Here is a 21,593-nt window from a genome sequence, read left to right as displayed (position 1 = left end):
GCAGATGAGGCTCGTTAGCTGGGGACAGCCACTCTTCTAGGAGAGACAACTTCAAAATCAAACAACTGCTGCCTTGTAGTTTGTTCTTGGTTAGACAAAGTCTATGAAAGCAAATCCAAAAAGAAAAGCAGGCTGAAATTGGAGTCAATGCCCCAAACATTGCATAATCAGTTGACACGTATACTTAATTATGTTGAAGGAGAACCCTCTAAAACTAAAATTAAGAACGAAAAAGAAGAAGACAGGCCTTTGGAATACTTGATTGTATCGAATATTACAACAGATAATGGAGGGATTAAAATAGTTTTTAAGTAGATAAGAAATACTTTTTCCAAAATCAACATAAAAAATGAAAACAACAAACATTTCAAATTGTTTCAGCGATTTATTTTGAAAGTTTCTGGAATAAAAATTTGCACCAGTTTTCAATGAAATCCATAAGGGGAGGTAAAACGAAACTTATTTATACTATAAATAGTTTTGTATAGCAAACAAACAAAAATACAAACAAATATGGAAACATACTTTTATATTACATACAAATTATATAATTGAAGTTGAATAGGTATGATGAATTACAGAATTTTCCATTTTTTTTTTTGGATTTCTCACAGATAAGCTTTGTAAATTGTAAATTTTTACAAAGTAACAATCCTGTTAAACAAAGTTTTAAAAAAATAATCCTAACAGAATTGACAATTCAGAAGAAGAATATGACTGCAAACAAAGAATCAGTGTAACTGATAAATAAAAAGTGTAAAATACTTCATTAAGCTAATAAAATGGGACTGGGCTTAGTTACTTAAGTAAAGGTTTTTCTTCTTTGAATAATTTTTAAAAATCTGATTGTTTAAAAAAAAAAACAAAAAAAAACAACATTGTAAATTAACAACAGGCTGCACAAATAAACAGTGAGAAGAGTGAATATTTATAAATTGTAAAGACAATTGAATTATATGAGTTTAAATGTACACACATGTACTATGTAGACATAAACAATAAAAAACAAATAACATTGTTTTAATGATTAGTTATTTTTATTTGTTTCTTATTCATTACATTGTCAATTGCTGTACAAAATTTAACTTCATCATAACTCAAGCTATTGTTAGAATTAATTTAAGTATCATTTATTTGGAAAGTTTGTATGCATAGTGTTTAGACTAAGTACAAAGATCTTTTGATAATATGTAAAGGGGGGACCACTATGGTAGTTACAAATTACAATGAGGAGTTACCTGCACCCAGTATGTTGTATGTCTTCTGCCCACTACCCCTAACTTCAACATTCATTTACCTCTGATTTCATTATCTAATGCAATATTTATCATATTGAGTGTTTCACACATGCATTGTTATACAGCTCAGGTTTTTAAAACACTTTATAATGAATGTATTGTTTACAAGTACAACAAAGATGAAAAACTACTGATTAGTTTACTTAATTTTTTTTAATTAAGAATTTTTAAGGTATATGTTTTTCTACTTACTTGTGATGGCATAAAGGATAAAACTATGTTTAGTTTCTTAGCAAACAAAAATTATTTGACTTGATTTTGTATTATGAAAAAAACAAATCTTTAACTTTAATCAATCATAATTTTTAGAATGCACAGAATTTTTACTTTCAGATCAAGAATCTTTTAAATTCATGGAATACAGAAAGCAAAATGCCATAATAAATATTTTAGATGTATTGGTCTTAATTGTATATAACTATAAAGTTGAACAACTCAAATATTTTCATGTTGCGTCAAATTCTGTTAAGGATTCTTTTAATCAAAACACATGTAAACAATGAAATTCACACATTATAGAAATGAAGAGACACAGTAATCTTTAAAAAAATGAAACATAAAAATTAAAGATGTTGAGTTTATGAATCTGCCATTTAATGCACGACAGAGGCCATTAATCCAAGCAATTTATTCACAGGAAACATGTTTTAATTGTTCTGAGTTAGTATCTGCCTAAATCATGGAATGCAAGCAACATAAAATTTAAAAAACAAGACAACGCAAAAATTTATGTAATAAATTAATGTGAAGAAAAAAAGACAAATTGTATAAAAATGTATAAAATTTATTTCTGAAATTACGAATTTGTATAAAGAAATTCTTTTTTTTAAACTAGAAACACAGTATAAGTCATAAATAAGGTTAAAATCACTAGCAACAAATATACACACAGTGATGTTATAAACAATTCTTTCTGCTTCATTTCACACGGTGTAACAACAAAAACAAATTTCTAAAACCTTCCATGCGCGGGTCAATAAAATAATAATCAACTATGAAATTAGTATTAAAACCAACAGAACACTGGCCACATGAATACAAGACATGGTCATGGATTCTAAGTAGTTTTTATGAAATGGTTGATACAGCTTCATAGCACTACATATAGAGGGAATTTTGTACCCCAATTAAATGCTATCTAAAAACAAACTGCATTTAAAATTATTCAAAAGTAAATATGGTTTGGCTAAGTTGGGCTAAGATATTTTTTTTTAAAAAAACATCTTTTAAAAATTTTCCATGTTAGTGTTTCACATTAGTTATTAAAACTAAAATTATAAATAGTTTGATTAGAGTAGTTCACACATTGTGTACTAATACTGGTTGGATATAAAACACAAGTTTTTCTAACGTACCGCAATAAAAATACATTTTTAGTGAATAGTTGGGTTTTTTTTAAATAATTAAACAAAACAAACACAAAACATTCATTAAGCCCCGCCCCACCACTAGGAAGAAAGAAATTATGTGGAGTCCATTCAACACAACTGGTGAACATGATAGAATGTGGTAAGGCAATCTTTGGATGACTGTCAGACGCACAAAGCATACACAGATAGGCAAGCGACATAATCAATTTTAAATGCACTGATTACCTAGCTCACAGACTGTCTAATTCCCTTGTTCAAATACTAATTGATAAGGCTAATCCATTGCAGGCACCACTACCATTTTTCTAAAACTAATTGATAATGCTAATCCATTGCAGTTACCACTACCCTTGTTCAAATACTAATTGATAATGCTAAACAATGGTTCATACATCTAACCTAGTTTAAAAACAAACTGATACTGCTAAATAGTTGTAATGAGATAAAACTAATCAGTTGAGTCATCAGTCTTGCATATCCCACTTTTTTATGATAAAACCATCTGGTTTAAGGACACATACTGGCTCCTGATGACCAAAGTCATCAATACATTTCTTGGAAATTTTACAAAATAGACAATGAGTTTGATTGAAATCATATTGTAGACGTTTTGAACAACAAACGAGCTGCCACAATATTTTTTTTTAAAAAGCATGTCGGATCCAGGCTCCGCAATCAAAGCAATCCAAATGAAATATTTGACAAAATTTACGCGTGTTTGGATTCTTGAAACCACTTTAAGAAATAGTTTAAACAACGTTACTGACTCAGGAATGGTGATCACGGCCAGATATGGGGGACTCTAGTAAAGCTCCATTTTCAGACATGGTAACGGTACCTGGGACCTTGGAGTGGGCGGCTCCATCTTCTGTAGGCGTTGGCCTGTCGTCCGGCGATTCATACACAGACATCTCAAGGACTACTTCGTCCCCATCGGGGCTGAATTTCATGTCCAGGCTTCGGTGACTAGAGAAGGTGAAGTTTGTCTGGTTTCTCGTGTTGGAGTTGTTGGCGTTGGGCATGTGGGCGTTGCTGACGTCTCCAATGACGACAGACTCGACAGCGTTTTGGTTGGATTTGTTCATGCGGCTCTTGCGGTCGCCGCAGCACGTGTCTGTTTTACACATCTCGCCTGAGGCCTCGCAGAGAATGGCACAGGGCTGGTGGTCAGAGTTGGCATCACGCCACTGAAACAAGAAACATTGGGTGAAAATAACCTTAAACTGCTGTATAAAGTCATACAAAACTATTAATAAAAATATAAAAAACATAAAATATTTTGTAGATGTCAATGACAAATTGAGAACATTTAGTAAAGTAATAATTTTTATTTAAAAATTATTACTCTTCAAAAGAAGTACAGCAGACTGCAATAAAATGTCTGATTCTATGGTGATAAAATAAGATGTGAATAAAGCTCTTCATTTAAATGGGGTTTTTTTAAGTGAATAGAACAGACTTAACTAATGAATACACCAGAAAAAATAATTGGTAAGACGAGTGAATATAATAAGTACACTTGGTAAAAAAAAACATAACCCATAAACACAACAGAAAAAAATACTGACTTGACAAAGAAATATGCCAGCAAAAAAGCTGACAAGACAAGTAAATAGACTAGGAAAAAAAAAAGAACACAACAGAAAAAATACTGACATGAAAGTAAACAATAGAAAAAAAAACTGAAATGACAAGTAAACAACTGAAAAAAAATACTAACATGACAAATAAATACACAAGAAATTAAAAAAACAACTGACATGACCAGAAAGACTCACATCAATAAACTCTGGCTGGATTGTTGTGGAGTGGATGCCAGCTTTGTGGAAAAGTGATTTGATCTTGGCAGCCAGTGTCATGTACTCCTCTATGCCATGGCACCGAATATGTGCTGATGCCACAATACGGTTCCCTGCCAGCTGCCAGATATGGCACTCGTGCACCCCGTATATGCCATCCATCTGTGGAGAAGAAAACATATAAGACATTTTTATAAGACATTTTTTATATGCCATCCATCTGTGGAGCAGAAAACATACAAGACATTTTTAACAGCCCAAAGCCACAATACATTTAATAATAAAGTGACCATCTCTATAAAAAAACAAATCATATCTATGTCCAGGTCATTAAGAATTTTTTATAATATATAAAAATTTATAACAAGCTTCTATACACGTTCAAAAAGGAAGAGATAAATTAATGTTCTTTAAATATAATAATTTAATTAAAAGTAGTAAAGTTCCCTTTTCAAAACTAATGGTCCTTAGTGCAAGTGAAGTAGAGTTGACCTGTTTTTGTGACCTGGATGGTGTACCCAGCCACCTTTACTTTCCCTAATGCAAGTTAGGTACCCATCAGAGCTGGGTTGACTAAGGGACATTTGACTGACTTAAACTCAGATTCAAATTCAAGACTTTGGTTTAGCAATTGAGCACTCTACACTACCAAGCCACACCTTCCCTATAATTAAATACTGCACTAATATTGTCAAGAAAAGTTTGAATTTTTATATTGTTTACTGGAAATTAAGAAATGTGTAGGTTCATCTCTTAGTATAAATAAGCTTTTAAACAATAATAACATCACAAATACAGCAAGTATGACAGAGAAAAATAAACGCCTGTAAAATGGTATGATATTTCATTTGGTTACATTTTTTAAAAACTATTAACAAGCGAGTTTTACCTGCTCCAACTCTTGAATAATCCTTTCCACATTGACATGGGATGGAACAGTTTGGAGAAGGATGAAAGCAGATTCCTTCACTGAAATGTTAACATTACATGTTGCAGTCAAAGTAATAAAACCCTCTAACATTATTAGTCTCTAAAGTTAATAAAAATGTAACTTATCACAAAATTCATTTGTCAGATTGTAATCCAGATTATCTCAAGTAGTGTTTACATTTAAAAATTTAAAAGATTTAGCCAATTACTAATAAACACAAAAACTATATCATACACAATTTTCATAATACCTCTCAAATGTATTTGTTTTTAAGAATTCCTATTTGATTTTTTTAAATTCTGGTTTTACAATTCATTTTTGGCTGATAATTTATTTTTTTACACATTTTTTTGAAGATTAAAAATACAATAATGCAGTTTTTTAAATTCCTAATTTATATTTCAGTTTTGGCTATAATAACTTACATAACAAATTCTTTTGTTTTTGTTTAACTTCTTAAAATTCTATTGAAAATTTAAAAAAAAACAATTACTTACACAAAGGAATGGTAGTGCTTAGAATAATGATCACCATCATGATGCTAGAAAGATAAACATGAAAAAAATATTACCCTTACTGAAGTGTCTATAATGGGTCAGTCATCCCCCCCCCCCCCCCATACTGTCCAGGTAATCCTAGGTGTCTCTAAAACTCTCAGTGAGCCAAAAAAAAATTCATTGTTGTGTCAAGTTAACACTTTGATTCTGGGCTTGAGCCAAGAAAGTTTTAAACAGGGAGGCAACACTGCCACAATAATTACAGAAGAACATTCTATAAACAAATTGTGCCTACCAACAATCTACAAAAATTATCTCTCAGAAATGTGTTCTACTACTTCCTTAAGACTACAAACCAGTGCTTGTGTGACTTTTTTATGGAGCTAACAATTCTACCCTAATAACAACCTTGACAGAAATGTCATCTTGATGTTTATTACAGTATTGAAATTATTTAAGCAATGTCAGTCAAATAACGAAGTAAAAATGATTAAATAATCAGGTAAACAATGCTGTATATTTCTAAAAGCATAAATTAAATGTAATACAAAAAATAAAAAAACTCATTGAAGGATCAACATAATATCTCTACTCCCATAAAATAACCACATAACCAGCGTATAACTAAATGACATACATCATGGAAGGATCAACATAAATCTCCAGTCCCCATAAAATAACCACATAACCAGCATATAACTAAATGACATACCTCATGAAAGGATCAACATAATATCTCCAGTTCCATACAATAACTACATAAACAACATATAACAAAATGACGTACCTCATGAAAGGATCAACATAATATCTCCAGTTCCATACAATAACTACATAAACAACATATTACAAAATGACGTACCTCATGGAAGGATCAACATAGTATCTCCAGTCCCCATCAGCAAACCATATAACCAGTGCAGAAACCACAACCACCACAGAGCCAAGAGCGTCACCAAGCACATGGAGGAACACACCACGCATATTCAGCTGATTTGAGGATGCTAATAATAAAAAATTTAATTTAATTAAATAGGTGGATGACAAAAAATTACATTTTGTTCTTCATCAATGAATGGAGACAAAAACAGAACTTCTTTTTTTAAACTATACAATTGTTTGAATTTAAAATAAAATACTTTCTTTGTATTAATAAAAATTCAACAGATTAGTCGAAATATATTTCTAATTATAAAATACAGCGGGTGCACCTAATATAGTTTGACTGTTGAATCAAGTAGAGCCAATGACCCCATGTGCAGGACCCCTAAACAACAGATCCCATGTGCTTAGATATATCGCAGGCATACTCTCATCATTATATGTATAGATCAGTGGTTCTTAACCTGGGTTTGTTCCAACCCCAGGTGTTCGGTGAGTCAGTTCCAGGGGTTCGGCAGAAGTCAAGACACACACCGACATATATGATTAGCAATCAGATTTTATCAGTGCAGGCTATAGGACTATTAACAAGGGTTCGGTGAATGTGCATAAGTAACTGGTGGGGCTCTGTAATTCCAAAAAATTCACAAACCTCTGGTATAGATGGTTGTTTTCTATTAATTTAAAAAAAAAAAACCCATTGAACACCACTCACCTAACTGTGGCTTCTTAATCTCTATGGTAATATTAGAAGCCTGGGAGACATATATCTCCTTGTCGTCCACTGACGACACTGAAGAAATTTTATCCGTCTGGACCAGGGACTCGTTCTCCATAGCAGCGGCTTTCCCATTAGGCACATCCTTGTAGTTGGCGTTGTGGCCTTCTTTGGGACTCCCGTGTGCATGGCCGTGACCTCCGTGTGAGTGGCCGTGACCCCCGTGTGAATGGCTGCTTCCACCTCCATGAGAATGTCCATGAGCTATGTCCGCGAAACAAAGAAATTTTTAAAAATATTGCAATACAAGATAGCAGTTAATACCTGTTTTAAAAACAAAGTAAAAACGAAAAATGTATTTGTATTTTTACATACTTCTTACACAATAATTTTTAATTTTCTTGTTATAAAAAAAAATTCACTTAACCTAGGTAAAACTGTAAATTACTCCTGCTTTAATCACAGTGACACACCAATCATATTAATTTCATTTGTAATTTGCTTAATAAACCAAAATTAACCACTCCTTTTAAGCCTTTGTTAGCAGTCCCACCTTAGCTTTTATGAATGTATCCCTTAAACATGGATACAAGTAACCTCCCAACACACCCATTATAATATACAAAAACACATAACACACACACCCCAAAACAAACCCACAATACAAACATAAACTTACCACACACCCCAAAACAAACCCACAGCACACACTCAAACTTATCACACACTGCCAAAACAAACCCACAGTAGCTTAAAACACATACACCACTCACCTCCAAACAAGAAAAGCCCAAAGATATTCACAGCCAATCCCACTGCCCCTACTATAAGAAGCAGTTTGGGGTTGTCCACCTTCTCCACCTCCACCAACCTCTTCAAGGCTTCCACCAGAATGGAGAAACACAGAGCCAAAAGGAAGACGGCATTAACCAGAGCACCAAGAATCTCAGCCCTCACCCAGCCATAAGTGTTTCTTTTGGAAGGCCATTTTGATATCTGTACAAGTCACAACATTAGCTTCTTATTTAAAATGTAATGATAGCTTATTATTAAGAAGTATGGCGATTTAGATGTCTGTACATGTCAAAACATAAGCATATTATTTAAAACTTACAGATTATTTATTATTAATAGGCTTTTGGATATATCATTATATGTAGGTCAAAATATTAGCTTGTTATTTAAAAGCTAATGATAATTTATTTTTTATAAGGCCATATAGATATTTGCACATTCCAAATTTTGCCTTATTTAAAAATTGACAAAAATTCTTCTATGATTTGCAGCAATGATATTGAAGATTATATTTGCTGGTACCACTACCCTTAGCCTTACTAGAGCTATTACCATAACCAATATACCAATAAAACACACATTACGTTATCTCTTGATCATAAATGTACCACGTATTAAATTATATACAGAAAGGTATGAAATAACTTAAGTTCCACTAAAAAGTATCAATGATGAATGTTATACAGACAGTTGCAATTACAAGCCTAAACTAAAACCATGACAATATTGATTTTTCAATATCTAAGGGATTCTACTAGGTTAGTTTCCTCTACCAAATTTATAACTGAAGACAGGAGTTACATTACATACACATAGAAGATAATTATCACCATCTTTTACAGTTTGTGCCCAGTTTGTTGTGAAGTAGACTTCATCTGTTTCAGAGACCTCTGCATATGAAGGGATAGTGTGGTCAGCACTATGCCCAGCTGCCTTTGTATTCCCTAACATGAGTTAGGTACCCATCAGAGCTGGGTGGATTAAGGAACATTCTACTGACTTGAACGCAAATTCAAACTCGAGACTTTCGGCTTAGCAGTCTAGCTCTCTATCGCTATGCCACACAATATAATCTCATACAGAATAAATTAAAATATCTTTCAAACCTAACAGTCCATCTTGATAGAGTTCATCTGTTTTGTGATTTTAGAATATAATCAAATCCATGCACAGGCCCCTCCCCACTTCTGTTACTAACTCAAGAAATACGCATATATGTTACCTATCAGTGATATATGTACTATGGAATCTTGTGCTGGCTTAAAGCTAGAACTGAGTTTATGCTCGCAACTATTGCACACCATATATATTGTTGAAAAATATTTGTATAAACTTTTATCAACCTCCAAAACTTGGACCCAGGAAAGGTCTACCAAAGATTATACATAAACAATACAAACAAGTTTCCATTACAGTACACAATCCAGAAAAAATACAAAACAAGATGAAAAACATCCCCAGTGAGGTATAAGACAATGACAGTGTCATCAATGAAGGAATTAAACTTACCCTGACTGAAGCAAATCCTACTATGAGAGCCACGACATCTGAAAGCATGTGAAAGGAATCCGCCACAAGAGCAATGGAGTTGGTCATGTACCCGACTATAATCTCCACCAGGAAAAATCCCGCGGTCAGGGTCAGCATTGTGCTCAGGCGGCAGGTCTTGCCGCTGTAGCGCCCCATCTTTTGTCACGGTTAGGTAAACGTTTGTTTCGGTTTAAATGTTCTTTTTTTTTTTTACAAATACCAAACCTGTGGTAGTTTTATAATTATCACAGTAAAACTGAAACCACAGAAATATCTTGGCAACAGTATGAAGATTATAATGTTTCAGGCAATAACTTATCTCCCCTTATGTATAGATAGCTGTCCTTCACAAATCAACACAATACTTTTGTTAGGATGAGAATGTCATCACCACTGGTGCCCAAATGTTACTGTTTTAGAGCTTCTTTGTTGACAATCAAGGCTTTTCCTCTGGCAAATCTCCAGAAAGGGACAAAACTCTGCAAGGAAAACAGATTACATTTAAATTTGACAATAAATATTATTTAGCAAACTCAAATTGTACTCTATAAACACCATGAAACAATATTAAAATGTAACTCTACCAAGACTAAAATTAAGAGCATCATTTTTAAAAAGCTATGGTTATTGAATAAAAAACAGTGAATTTATATGAATTTAAATACATTTTAAAAATATGCTATTCAAATTATTTCCCCTATGTAACTACTAAAGGCTGTGCTTTGTTCCATTACACACCTCAACAATGTGAGTGCTGTACCATTTCATCCAGATAACAACTGACCCTACATATCACTAGATAGGACCAACTTCCATAGAATCAATACACTAACCACAAGTATAGAGAGTACACACACACATTCATGGCTATAAAGCCATTGTGAAAGTATACCTTAAGTTGGCCAGATAAATTTGAAGATCTACTACAAAAATAATAGTGTAAAGAATATTTATATGTGAATATGGGTAAATCAATGTACTAAACTGGCACAATACTGATAAGATATATATGGTAAACTAAGTAATTTTAGATCTATTTATTTATGCAATGTTGTTTGGTAGGTAATAGCTCAAGTGCTTGAAGCAACTATTTACAGGGCTATGTCAATAGATTTTTTACTGCCAGCCTGCTTTAAATAGATAAAATAACAGCTTCAGAAATAGTTGTCTTATTGTGCAGTACAGAGGCACTGGTGGTGAGGAGGGGGGCGGGTGGGTGGGTAATGGCTGGGGATGCTTCACATTGTTCTATAAAAGTAAGTATAGAGTTTTATACTGTCTGTCACTATAAATATACATAAATGTAAGGTGTGCCCCCTGGCATCAAGATAAGAAAAGCAACTATTTATTAACACATTATTTAGCAAGTAATTCTGATATTAGGTAGCATGTTCTTGTTCATTCCAAATCAAATAAATAACTTCATGACTTATAACCTTGTATCATGACTACCAATAGCACTACCCTAATGCAAATGTACACTTTTAATCAGCATTACCAATTACTTAACCCTAACCCCATAACAACAAACTGGTTTAGCTGCCTCAGGCTTACAGGTAAATTCCTTTATTTTCTGAACCAATAGGCTTAATAATAGTCTCATATTCCCTATGGTTAAATTATCTTAAATTAAATGAAAACAAGAGCAATGCAATATCAACCAAGCAACTCTTTTTTTACAAAAATAAATTCACTTCTGGAATGCATTCCTAAAGGCAGGAAGAGAAGTACTTATTACAAACACTAGTGAGTAAAATTTAATTTCCATGTTATCATTTTAAACAAGGGGAAAGTTTAATGAACAGAGAAGTAGTATATGAAACTACTATTGTCTACCTCATTTTTACAAGTACCATACACACGCATACAGATATACACAGTCAATGTAAAGGTCATCTATTTTTATCACAGAGTCATTCTTTTTACAATAACCTAGTGACCTATGAACCTGGTTGTAATCAAGGTGCCTACTCTTACAGGTACTTAAAAACCACACCAGCAGCACCTTATAATCAGTGCATTATAAACATAAAGGGTTTTTCATACAATGAATACTGATGAAACAAAACATTGTTCTGTTGCTCTTTTGATTCTAGTTTTTAATTTCTCAAATATTCTTACAACTATACATCATTACACTGAATACTGATGAAACAAAACATTGTTCTGTTGCTCTCTTGATTCTGGTTTTTTAATTCTCAATTATTCTTACAAATATAGGCCCCTACAACAGGGTACTTAAATAGTAAAGGACAATTTTAATGTGTAAAGAACAAAATTAATGATTATTACCCTTTTTTTAAGTATCCTGATTTAGCTATTTTAAAATGTGACAATAGTGTTGTAAATCTATTTTTAAATCACTTGAACCAGGGAAAGTGAGATAATGGCAGAGGTGACTGGTGAACTGAGGTAGTCTAATGACAGGGCAGATATAGGTCAAAGTAACACGTAGCCTAGAACTAAGCAGAATAGGCACCATTTCTACACTACTACGGTAAGGCTTCACATGGGGTATGTTTGCGTGTCTGATGGAATAAACATTGCCTGCTAAACTTTTATTAAGCTGTAGACTATAGAGCACTCTGCAGGAAATTGCGATAATTTTTAGTTGTTGTTATTTAAATTAAGGCAAGTAAAAAAAAATTGTGCCCCCCCCCCCCCCCCGTTCATCAAAGCCATCACAGGGATCGTCAATAAATTACGTCACACTCATAGGGGGGGGGGGGGGGGAGTCCGTAATTTTGTGACGATGTGCGATGAAGGGGACGGTGAGGTCAGGTAGAGTGACGTCACATTTTTGCATTTTAAAATAGTAATGTTCGAAACTGAATTTTAGCCGTTATCTAGAATTTTTTTTTTAACTGTTATAATAAATTGTAATATAAATTGATTAATTAAAATACTTAAAGTTGACCGAGCTCAGTAAATGTTTTATTAAAAAACAACGATGTATTAAAAAAAAATTCAACTGCAATTTTGACGGGGGTACTTGTAGGCTGAGGTGTGACGTCATATTGGGGGGGGTGGAGCAGTAGATAGAAAAGTGAAATGTAGTTGGGTTGGATAAAAGTATGTCACGTGTACTCCTGTCCCCACGGGTCAAATAGTGTACACCAGCTCACGAATAAATGATGACTTGCTAGATTGAAGTGGTGTAGCAAGCAAGTGTACAGACTGTACACAATTTTCTGAAGTGACCTAGGGGGTGCAGGGGGGGGGGTGTAACTACCCAGCCTAACAACAAAACAGATAGGTAAAAATTTAGTCAATGGAAATTTTTTCAATGCTGAAGGTGCATGCGGAGTGCGAGAGATAAGTAGTAAGGGACACTGTTGACACAAGGTCTTTGTGTAGTACGTCACAGCGTGGAAAACCATAGCAACGAATCACGCGGCTGAACATCAGCACGGCAAACATGGAGATTAGACTTAGAGCATACAGAGGAACATCGTGAACAAAGGCCTGATAACATCAGGCTATACAACAACATTATAAACTGGCAATAAACATACAAACATCGCCGGCACAGTTCAACAACACACATCGCAAACATGGGGACGGTAGAGCGCTGAGGCGTAGCGCCCCTTCCCGGCGCCCGGGGACAAACTTTCAATTTGCACCTCCCCCCCCCCCCCCTCAAACTTTCAATTTGCACCCCCCCCCCCCAAACTTTCGATTTGCACCCCCCTCAAGCTTTCATTTTTATTTTTCCAACCCATTTTGGCGCCCCCTAAGGTCGGCGCCCGGGGACATATGTGTGTCGTCGTCCCCCCCCCCCCCCGCTACGCTACTGGTAGAGCGCCAGACTACTAACACGATAGTCTAGATTTCCAAACCGGATTTTTAAAGGCAGTAGAACGTCCATTATTCCACCCAGCTCTGATGGGTTCATAGCTCACGTTAAGGAAAGTAAAAGTGGCTGGGCACAAAGCTAACCACACTATCACGTCATATGCCGAAGTCACAGAACTCTACTTCACTTGCCCCATGGACCGTCAGGTTCAAAAAGGGGAAAAAACAGGAAATAAACATACAAACATCGCCGGCACAAGCTATTCAGAAAATACACAGCATTTACATGCAATAAACATACAAAGGCAATAGTACAATACAAATCACAAACTCAATAAACATACAAACACAGGCAATAATACAATACACATCACAAACGCAATAAACATACAAACACAGGCAATAATACAATACACATCACAAACACAGGCAATAAAACCATACACATCACAAACACAATAAATATACAAACACCGGCAATAATACACTGCACATCACAAAAAACATACAAACACGGCCAATAATGCCATACACATCGCAAACACAATAAACATACTAACACAGGCAACAATACAATACGAATATAAAAACAAACATACACACATCGCTGGCACAATTAATTTAACAATACACATCACTAACACTGCCATAGCCGAGGCTGAAACAGCCAACACGAGCGAACACCACACACCACCACTACGCAAGCTGTTAATTAAAAACAATTAACAAAAGAAAATAGAACAAAACGCCCATCGCCAATTAGCCATACCACGATCTATCAAACAGGTATTTCTAAACCAAGTGTAAACATTTTGCTGTCGAAAAAAAAAATCACTATTTTTTTTAACACATCACTTTTAACAATCCAGTTCCAAACAGCAAAATAAAATTTATTTCCGCACGACTAAATCTACCGAGCTTATCAGTCAATCATCTTCCAGAGATTGTCGCGTCATCCCACGCCCAAGACCATGCGACACTTGTCCGCACGCCTCGACAGAACCCATGTGGCAAGCGGAACACGAGGAAAGTGTGCAACGGTGGCAACGTGCAAGTCTGGTGCGCAGATCCAAAGATTGGCATGGCAGTGTGAAGCCAAGGATTAGCAACTCAAAATTTTACAGTTAAAAAGGGGAAGGGGAAATAATAAACGACAAAACCCGAATGCAAAAGTCCCGGATGTTTTCTATGTTTAGTGTCGTTGGTTATTGACCTACATACAGGTAACTGTATCAAGGGACAATGGTATTAACGTCACATTATGTACACGTCAGGTGTTTATGTGTCATAATATGCACACTGATCTAGCTAGGATGCAGTCGGGCGCATAGTGGGGGCTTATGCCCGGGCATCAGGCCCAAAACAATGTGTGTGGGGGGGGGGGGGGGGGCTTTTAAAAAGTGGGGAAAAATTTGCGCCCCGCTGTATCAACCTATGTTAAGAAAATACATTGCAGGATTCCTATCAATTATGTAAATCACAAATATCAAATACAAACGACTACCAAATAGCCAGTTATACAATCATCGGCTACCAAATAGCCAGTTATACAAACATGGGCTACCAAATAGCCAGTTATACAATCATCGGCTACCAAATATCCAGTCATACAAACATCGGCTACCAAATATCCAGTCATACAAACATCGGCTACCAAATATCCAGTCATACAAACATCGGCTACCAAATAAGCATTAAACGGAAACCGGCTAATGCCACTAAATACAAAAAATGCACAGGCGAAAAGTTAAGCCCCGCCACTTGCGACCTATTTCTGATGTCTATTAAAACTCACACCAAAAAAACTTATCCGCCTCTAGGGTTGGGGTTAAGGTACCAAAAAAAAAAGACCTTTTCATGCAAATTACTAATGATGTGTCCCTCTAAAAGTACAAATTTCCTATCCTCTTTTTTTTAAATAATCTTTTTTTCCCCTGAGTGGCGGGGGTTAACTTTTTGGAGGGGGGGGGGGGGAGATTATTTACTAGTGTAATACAAAGATCGACAGCAATAGACTGCAGTTTTATGCGCGGGTTCTTTGTTTTGTAAAACATAGTAAGAAAAGAGTTGCATTACGTGGCTCAAATTCAATACAATGAATCGTTTACATGCGATAGTATCAAAACTGAAATATATAACATCAAAATGTGACCCCCACATCATAATAATCAGAATGAAAACATAGAATTTTGGCTCAAAAATAAAATTAAAAAGTTGACGACAGTTGCATAGTAGGTAGGAAAAAAATATTGAATGTCAATGACGTGATCAATAAAGCATATAAAAAACAACACGTGAGACATATATTGGCTAAACATATGGCCCGGTTACTAGGTGAGGGGGTGGAAGGGGAAGAGATTCTGCAAAATTAAATAATATCAAAATAAAATAAAAAATGTAAAAGTTTGTAACTTCTGATGTAAGTAAGTAAGTTTCCCTTTCAAACCTGACGGTCTATGGGGCAAGTGAAGTAGAGTTCACTTGTTTCTGTGACCTCGGCATATGAAGAGATAGTGTGGTCAGCACTATGCCCAGCCGCCTTTACTTTCCCTAACGTGAGTTAGGTACCCATCAGAGTTGGGTGGACTCATGGACGGTCTACTGACTTGAACCCGGATTCGAACCGGTTAGCAGTCCAGCTCTCTACCGCTAGACCACTCCGTCTGAAGTACCGAATGAAATTCAATTTACCCCCCTGCCCTTTGTTAGTACTAAAGACCGACACTTGGCAATTTCCTGTTTTGGTAATTGCTGAATAAATCGATATCCCTAGAGCCGAGAAATGCCGCCAAGTCTTACTAGAGGAAGGGTAGACAATCTAAGATGGTTCACCGTGGGTTCAGCGGGACTCATAGGCGTATACGTTTAAAATATTTAACCGTATATAATGTGTATACAGGGGGTGGATTGGCCCGCCGGTCTACAGTGTTTCTTCCAGACTTTTTCTCCGGGAGTGGGGGGGGGGGGGGGCATTTGAAATTTTCGGGGGACGGGGGGACACTGTTAAAAGTATATATTTTCTATATAAAATTCATTTCGTTCAGGGGGGCGGTAGACTTTCCCCCGAAGAGATGCCTGGAAGAAACTGCCGGTCTACATGGAAAATCCCGGTGGGCCCCAAGGTAGAAAATCTCGGTGGGCCCCAAGGTAGAAAATCCCGGTGGGCCCTTATAAGGTAGAAAATTACGGTGGCCCCAAGGTAGAAAATCCCGGTAGGTCCCCAGAAATTGTGCTGTACTAGGCCTATTAGTGCTAGGATTTTTTTTTTAAATTAATTCATCGCGTGAATTTTTATCAAGCTGAGGATGATCATCGGACATTGATTGAGGGGGTAGGGGTGGGGGTTTAATCTAGGGTTGGAGGGGCCCTTTCAAAATTTCCCAGGCTTCTTTGACACAGCCGGTCAGTGTTTCTTCTAGGCATCTCCCTCCCCCCCCCCCCCCCCCTCCCCCAACTATATGGCATTTATATAGAAAAATATATACTGTTACCAGTGTCCGCCCCCCCCCTCCCCGGAGAAAAAAAAATCTGGAGGAAACACTGCAGCCAGCCAACCCACGCACAGGACGTTGGAAATTGCACCAAGTCAGATGTACCTTATGATATCAAACCACAGGCGACCCAGTCAGGTTGACCGAGGTCAAAAGCGGGGCCAGACGGCGATGAAGGTCACCTGCCCCATTATAGAAATACGTGAGAGAGTTCAGCATTGGTTTGGTTTGTTGTTGTTTTTTTTTTTCGTTTTTTTTTAAACGAACTAGATCTACTAGCCATCAATGGTGATAGTGATATCTAACAGTACTTCTTAGCGATATCTCAAACTAGAAAGATGAACATACATATATCACATCCTTAGTTATCTAAATGAATATAAAGGTATCACATCTTTAGTTATCTGAATAGAGGGATTTGATTCGTTGTTAGGGAGATGGAATGATATGCACAGGAACAACTGACCAATCAGCGTACCGTTAAATATACACAAATAATATGTATAACTGATGTACCAAAAATTTTAAAAAGTCTTACAGTAAAATTAACATATGACCACTAGCTTTGAAAAAAAAACAAGCTTGAAAGCATTTGGTTCACCATTTGGTCTAGTGTAGTGAATTGTGATACTGACAAAGCCATGTCCATTACTCACCCAAAACTAATAACAGAATGAACAATATTTCATCAAAAGCAACAAGTTAACCAAAAAACCTTGAGTGGAATTTGGAAATTAAAATATTTTCAATGCCTCTTTACATCTAATTATAAATAATCTAACAATGTACACAGTGTAGTGTGCTAATTACAGTTAATTAAAAAACTTTTAAAAATTCTCCGTGTCCTACAAACTTTAATAATTACCTGAAGACAGTCACTAGATATAAATTTAGATGGGCAGAGAGATAGCCATACAACCTCTTCATATAAAAAGAGTGTTAACACAGGCAAACTAGGCATGTATTTTCACAGATGGTAATGTTTACATTCCACAAGTGTTAAAACAATATTGTTCATACACTGGATTCAATTACGTTCAGGGATTAATTTTATCATGATATTCATGTTCACATTGTCTGTGGATGGAAAGTGGGTGGAATTTACAAGGATTTTTAGTCTATAACAAGCATATTCCTCTATTACATAGTAAAAAATAATAGGATAACTTCCTATACAAATATGAGACAGGACAATAACAGTACCCAACTTTTGGAACTTATTCTTTGCTACCCTAACCTTAACATGCTACCCTAACCGTAACATGCTACCCTAACCGTAACATGCTACCCTAACCGTAACATGCTACCCTAACCGTAACATGCTACCCTAACCGTAACATGCTACCCTAACCGTAACATGCTACCCTAACCGTAACATGCTACCCTAACCGTAACATGCTACCCTAACCTTAACAATGATCTCAGCTATATTACCCTACCAGCTATCACAGCAGTATCTAGATAACTAATGCAGTTTGACACTTATAGGGATTTTGATTTTAAAACCACTGGTTTTACCATTAAACAGGAAAAATATAAATATAATAATTTGCCTTTATAAATAGACTACTTGTGTAGTTATAGATACTAATGTTATAACATTTGTGCAAAATCTACTTTTAAGAAGGTAACCTATTGTTTTTCATACATAAAAAGGTAAATAAGAGTATTATTTTGACATATTTTAAGTATAAGATCATTTGGGTAATATATTGCGAAGCTGAGCTGGCCGTTAAATTTAGAGGATAATTCCTCATTAAATATTGCTTTTCATAAATAAGGAAAAAAAGTTAATTTTCCTGGTGCAGAAGGGTAGATAATCCATTTTTTACACTTGCAAATAAAATTAAGCTCCGTGTGATTAGCAATGTTATATTCATCATTGCAGTAAAAAAAAATACAAAGCAGAAGCTCACATTCAATGAGTCAGAAGTAATTTCAGCCCTGCATCCAAACTCGTAATTAATCACTAATCATCTACCCAATCACCAACCTGGGGTAGATGAAGTAGAGTTCATTTGTTTCAATATCCTCTGCCTATAAAGGGATAGTGTAGTCAATATTATGCCCAACTGCCTTGCTTTTTCCTAATTTGAGTCAGGAATCCATCAGAGCTTGATGGACTCAAGAAAGTTTTACGGATTGAAGTCTGTGATCCGAATTCTTTCAGGTTAGCATTAGCCATCTCTGCGTCCAGACTACATGCTACTAGATCTAGTTATTCGTCATCTTTTCTAATCGTGCCCATGACACATGGGGCAGATGAAGTAGTGTTCTTCTGCTTCAGAGAATTCAACATATGAAGGGATAGAGTGTTAAGCACTACGTCCAGCTGCCTTTTTTCCCCCTGAGTTAGATACCCATCAGAGCTGGATGGACTCAAGGACATTCTGCTGACTTGAACCCAGATTCGAACGAGACTTTCCGGTTAGCAATCTAGCTCTTATATAAAATAGCCCTGTAGTCTGAATAGGTGCTAGAGTCTAGTCTAGCAAGTCCAGTTAGTAATCTAGTTTTAAGAAATTACTCTAGTAGTAGTAAGTGTCTTGATACTAGAATGACTAGACAGATAATTTTTTATCATTTTTTGTGTAGAAGTTACTTGGGAAATGGGACAGTGTGGACCAATGGTAGAGCATTTGACTCAGGAATTTCAGCCTGCTTTTCTTTTTAGATTTGCTTCCAAAGCCTTTGTCCAACCAAGAACAAACTACAAGGCGGCAGTTGTTTGATTTTGGAGTTGTCTCTCCTAAAAGAGTTCCTGTCCCCAACTATGGAGCTTCATCTGCTCAAGGGTTCCAACTCGATATTTTTATTTTTAGCACCCATGAGCTTTACCGACTGGACCATGCTAGGTCTTAAGAGGAACTTTATTAAGGGAGTTGGAGAAGCTTGAGGAAATGCATTATCGCTAAGATATAAAGTCTAGCTAAATCACAATAATATAACCAAAATTAAAGCTATTGAGTGAATGAGAGCTTTGACTATAAAGAAAAATGATGTTCTATAGTATAGGCCTACTGTAATAATTTAAATTTAGGTATAGGGCCTAATTAATTACAATAGTCTTACATATTTAATGTGACCAGCTATAGACTGTAGATCGAGAATCTCAAAGGTTAAAAAATATAATAAAAATGCTGTTACTGTTAGATCTATAAGTTTGTAAACTTTATGTAACTAATAGGCCTAAATATAGCCTTACGTTTTCATTGAGAATAGTCTGAATAGTTTAATTTTTTATAATAGTTACAGTTATCCTTAGTCACTTTATACTTTAAGACTTAGAATCTAGATTAGTCATATTAAATTAATAATTTAATAAGACTAGGGTCTAATCTACATTCTAAGTATTTAAATTTAAGTATAAAGTATATAATAATATATAATATAATTAAATATAATAATATAAAGTGACTAAGGATAACTCAAACTGTAATTAAAAGATAGATCTAATTATAATACTGTCACAGTAAAGTGTTAAGTCTCTAGATTCTAGATCTACACTAAGTTGACTAAGTTCAACGCCTAAACTAGTCGATGATTCTAAACTAAACAGTAAACACTCAGTACAGTCAGTGAGTACAGTACAGTGAGTTAGATTGATTAGTGATTATTAGAAATATTAGGACAATCTATCTAAGTATCTATTCATTCTATTGTCACAATAATAGGACTACCCGATTAGTAATATTATTATTATTAGTTAGCCCTAGACTAGATATTTTTAATTTTATAGAAGCATAAATTAGAATACATACCGGTTAGAATCAGTTGATTTGGTATTGCTGAGAAAATCTTAAGTTAAACTAGGATTTCAGTAAGATTTACTGTAAGACATTTGATTTGCACGCGGTACGGTTTGTTTTCCACTCGACACAGTAAAAAGTAAACCGTACTATTTTTATTTTTGTAAAAAGCCGGGGCGAGTGCAAACGAAGCTTGACGATATTACATCAGCTGCTTTTCGGCACGGCAACCATACTTTAAAAAAGAAAAATGTTATCAGTCTACATGTTTTATAACTATGCTAAAAACATACCACAGAGCCCCATTTCAGCGAAGAAAATTCGGCATCGTGTCACTTTTACCCTAGCCTACCCTGTTTCTAGTTTATTGATCTTCGTTCCGGTATTTTCATGAGAACAAATTTTATACTTCTCAACCAGCTGATTTTGGGGTCGAGGTTGTTGCACTTTTTTTTAAGGGTGACGTCATTTAAATTAGATGACTACGAGTCATTAATAATAATAATAATTAAAATCACTGCTATTACCAATAAAAAGCTTAAACCTAAAATATACGAACATGCTAAAGCTTAGGCTTTAGTGTAAGCCTGCTTTAATTATGGGTCATTCATAAAAGACTATCCTCAGAAGAAGGGACAATTCGGACTTGGTGACGATGTATGTATGTGTGATGAGAGGGGGGTGGGTTCAGAAAGCCCTGAAAGTGTCACACCTTTATAAAGGTAATACTAGTAATCG

At 35.3% G+C, this 21,593-nt stretch overlaps 1 protein-coding gene across 4 annotated transcripts; it reads right to left on the bottom strand.

Moving 5' to 3' along the window:
• Positions 1–365: 365 nt before the first annotated feature.
• On the bottom strand, positions 366–21,241 carry LOC131929320 (uncharacterized). Of its 4 annotated transcripts, none has more exons than XM_059285434.1 (9): positions 21,149–21,241; positions 9,800–10,299; positions 8,269–8,491; positions 7,493–7,759; positions 6,758–6,899; positions 5,896–5,939; positions 5,357–5,436; positions 4,447–4,629; positions 366–3,855 (listed from the first exon to the last, which is right to left on the bottom strand). In XM_059285434.1, the coding sequence occupies exons 2-9, from the start codon at positions 9,974–9,976 to the stop codon at positions 3,436–3,438; spliced, it is 1,536 nt and encodes a 511-aa protein (XP_059141417.1). In that variant the 5' UTR covers positions 9,977–10,299; positions 21,149–21,241; the 3' UTR covers positions 366–3,435. The 4 variants fall into 4 exon arrangements, with proteins under 4 accessions (XP_059141417.1, XP_059141418.1, XP_059141420.1 ...); XM_059285435.1 differs by lacking the exon at positions 21,149–21,241 and adding an exon at positions 20,868–21,106; XM_059285437.1 differs by lacking the exon at positions 21,149–21,241 and adding an exon at positions 11,657–11,680.
• Between the last annotated feature and the right edge of the window lie 352 nt (positions 21,242–21,593).

The sequence above is a fragment of the Physella acuta genome, unplaced genomic scaffold (assembly GCF_028476545.2).
Source record: "Physella acuta isolate Inbredline_101_S28 unplaced genomic scaffold, ASM2847654v3 ptg001615l, whole genome shotgun sequence".
NCBI lineage: Eukaryota > Metazoa > Mollusca > Gastropoda > Physidae > Physella > Physella acuta.
Note: the sequence above shows the minus strand (reverse complement) of the source record. Positions and strands in the feature narration are given on the sequence as shown.